A 3,357-nucleotide genomic window follows, 5' to 3' on the forward strand; every position below is an offset into this window, starting at 1 on the left:
TGCTGCCAGATATGCTGCCTCCAGCAGCAGCAGCACGTGCAGCAGCAGCAGCAGCAGCAGCCGGCAGACGTCGCGCTTCTCGTGTCTTATATCCCAGCCATCCTGCGCTGTGCACCCATGCGAGTCCAGCAGTTGCTGTTGCTGCTGCTGCTGCTGCCGCAGCTCGCTGCTGCAGCAGCAACGGGGTAGCCCAGACCCCCACAAGCCCCAGCCGCAGCAAAGTGCTTACATGCTGCAGCAGCGAAGACCTATCGAGCAGCAGCGGCTGCCGCTGCAGCAGCTCAGCTAGCGACAACCACCGCAGCAACGAGAAGGTCCTTGGTAGCACCTGCAGCACGCACTCTCCGTTAGGCAGCAGCACAATCGATTCTTCTGGGGGTTTACGGGGTTTGCTGCGGCTCCGCAGCAGCAAACTGCTGCTGAATCCCTGCTGCAGCTTCCTTCTATCTGCCTTGTGAGGTGTACACGCAGCAACAAAAGCAGCAACAAGCAGCAACCGAGATAACCGAGGCAGCTGCAGCAGCCGTGCTGCGCTGTCTGCTGATGCTAGGGACCCCCCCCAGNCAACCGAGATAACCGAGGCAGCTGCAGCAGCCGTGCTGCGCTGTCTGCTGATGCTAGGGACCCCCCCCAGATGCTTGCTGCTGCTGCTGCATTGATACGACAGTCAACTAGGTCCGGCAGCAAGCGGGAGAATGGGTTTGCTGCTGCAGCAGCACAGCTGCTGCGTAGCTGTTCGTGCAGCAGATCTAATGCTGCTAGCTGCTGCGTCACCAGCAGCAGCTGCAGCGCCTGCCCCCACAGCTCTCTACATATAAACTGCAGTTCTCTATAGTCTGAGCCTATATGTAAATACGCACAACGACAAACATCACCACAAAACTTTCTCCATATCATCAGTACGTCTGTCTTATATCCCGTATCAACGCGCACAAGATATACACCCCATGAGCCATCTGCTGCTGCTGCTGTTGTTGTTGCTGCTGCTGCTGCTGTTGCTGTTGCTGTTGCTGCTTCTGGTGCTGGTGTCGTTGCTGCTGTTGCTGCTGCTGCTGGGTTTTGGTTGTCTTCTGTGTTACGCTCAAGCTGTAGTGTATACGGGAACTGCTTCGGTGCTGTGCTGATGGCGGTGCGCAGCAGCGGCAGGCCCAGCTGAAGAAAGCTGCGCTGCAGCAGGAAAGCAGCAGCATCGCGCGAGTAAGCAGCAAAGCGAACTGTGGGGGGCACAGGCAAGCCATCNTGCTGTTGCTGCTGCTGCTGCTGCTGGGAGTGGGCGCGGGTGAGCTGCTGCTCATGGTGGTGGTAGAGGTGGTGTTGGTGCTGATGCTGCTGCTGCTGCTGCTGCTGCCGGTTGTGGTGGGGAGGGGGGGGATTGCTGAGGGGGGTGCAGCAATGGCTTCTGCTTCTCCATAGAGAAGCTCTTGCAGCCGCAGCAGCGCCTGCAGCAGCTCCGGCAGCAGCTGTCGCAGCGCCTCTGTGCCGTCAGCAACCAGCACAACACTTCTTGCTGCTCGAGCTGCTGCTTCCTGCTGCGCTGCAGCAACAGCTGCTGTTGCAACTCCCGTTGCTGCTGCTGCTGCTGCGGTTGCTGCTGCAGCGCGAAGCGTAGCACCAGAAACCAGAAGCAGACGACCCAGCATTTCAATGAAGCCGTCAGGAGCAGCCACCCGGGCCTTGGTGGCTTTGGTGCAGTCCTGCAGCAGCAACTTGTGCTGCTGCTGCAGCGCGCGGAGCTGCTGCAGCAGCCTCTCCGTGGGTTCATCCCGATGCTCCTCCTCCCCTTCTTTCTGCTGCTGCTGCTGCTGCAGCTGCTGCTGCAGCCTGAATAGAGGTTCGCAGCAAGTCTCTGCCTCATCCTTTAGCGTAGCAGCAAGGGACCGCAGCAGCTGTAAGTACAGCAGCTGGCGCCCTGCTGCACCATCAACAGCACCAGCAACAGCAGCATCAGCGTACCCATGAGCAATGCTGCTCTCCTGCAGCAGCAGCCGCAGCAAGAAGCTCTTCCCGCTGCCTGCGCCCCCCACAACCTGCAGCAGAGGAAGGGGGGCCCCCAGGTCCCCTAATAAACCAAAGAGATTTGCGAGCTCAGGCAGCCGTAGGGGGCCCCCCGCCTCGATAAGCTTTTGGTACCCTCTCCTGAACGGAGCAGGAACTGCATCTAAACAGCATTCCTCACTGCTGCTGCTGCTGCTGCTGCTGCTGCCGGTGTGGGTGGAGGTGCCGGGCCTAGTCTTCGAGGAGGCGACAGGCGTGGTCACAGCAACCCCACCTTGCTGCTTCTGAACACGACGAGGTGGGACCGGAGATCCTATGGGAGATGCAGCATCTGCTACTGCTGCTGCTGCTGCTGCTGCTGTTGTTGCTGTTGCTGTTGCTCCTGGAACGGCATCGGAGAGGGGACTTGCTGCAGCCTCCTGGCCCTTCTCATTGCCAGGCCTGGAGGTCCTCAATGGCGTCGTTTCAGATTGCGTGAAAGGAGATGGCTGCTGCTGCTGCTGTTGCTGCTGCTGCTGCTGCTTGTCCAGATGGAGGCGCTTCGCAGGTGAAGCTTCCGCTGTCCTCAAGGCAGNTGCTGCTGCTGCTGCTGCTTGTCCAGATGGAGGCGCTTCGCAGGTGAAGCTTCCGCTGTCCTCAAGGCAGAGAGAGCAGCGCGCTTGACTGTAGAGGCTGAAGTGGCAGCATGAGGCGGTGGTGCTGCTGGTGGTGCTGCTGCATGCGCTGCTGCTGGTGCCGCTGCGGCTCCGGCCTCTTTCTGTTCTGCCGTTGCTGCTGCTCCTGCGGTCGCCGCAGGAGTAGAAGAGTTAAGAGGTGGCAGAGACGAAGCAGCAGCAGCCGGTGGTGCTGCTGCCTGCTCTGTGCTCATACTGGGCTCCCAAGTGCTGGAGTTGCAGGACCAGTGGTTGTGGTGTTGGTGCCTTTGCTGCTGCTGTTGGCGGCTTGTAGCTGTTGCTCCGTTGGCTGCTGCAGCAGCTCCAGGTGTATCTGACCCAGTTGCAACCTCTGCAAGAGCTGCTGCTGCTGCTGTCGTCGCAGCTGCAGGACCTCTTGCTGTCTCACCTAACACTCTGTTAGGCCTTCGTTCTCTTTGGGCTAGATGGATCAAAACATGAGTTTTTTTTGGGCTTCGCCCTGAAGAAAAGGAGAAAACTCCGTGCAACGAAATACTGCAGTCTACGCACACCGCAAACGAGGTGGGGTTGTTGTACACAGCCCCACAAGACACCGACCGTGTCTTGGGCCCCATACTGAATCAATCAAGGCAATTGTCTTTATACCTATTCATCTATTTATTTACTTGTTCATATATGTACATAATATATATACTATATAGTTCGAGCTAAACGGTATGTTAATGAA

The 3,357-nt window shown here is 58.4% G+C and overlaps 1 protein-coding gene across 1 annotated transcript; it reads right to left on the reverse strand.

The window, feature by feature from the left end:
• Positions 1-896: 896 nt before the first annotated feature.
• EMH_0030270 (uncharacterized protein) lies at positions 897-3,244 on the reverse strand (the record flags this gene model as incomplete). Its single annotated transcript, XM_013494394.1, is given in 4 exon segments — positions 897-1,237; positions 1,241-2,567; positions 2,571-2,775; positions 2,988-3,244. Coding segments are annotated over 4 exon segments (2,130 nt in total).
• Between the last annotated feature and the right edge of the window lie 113 nt (positions 3,245-3,357).

The sequence above is a fragment of the Eimeria mitis genome, genomic scaffold, assembly GCF_000499745.2.
Source record: "Eimeria mitis Houghton genomic scaffold, Emh_scaff1132, whole genome shotgun sequence".
Classification (NCBI taxonomy): domain Eukaryota; phylum Apicomplexa; class Conoidasida; order Eucoccidiorida; family Eimeriidae; genus Eimeria; species Eimeria mitis.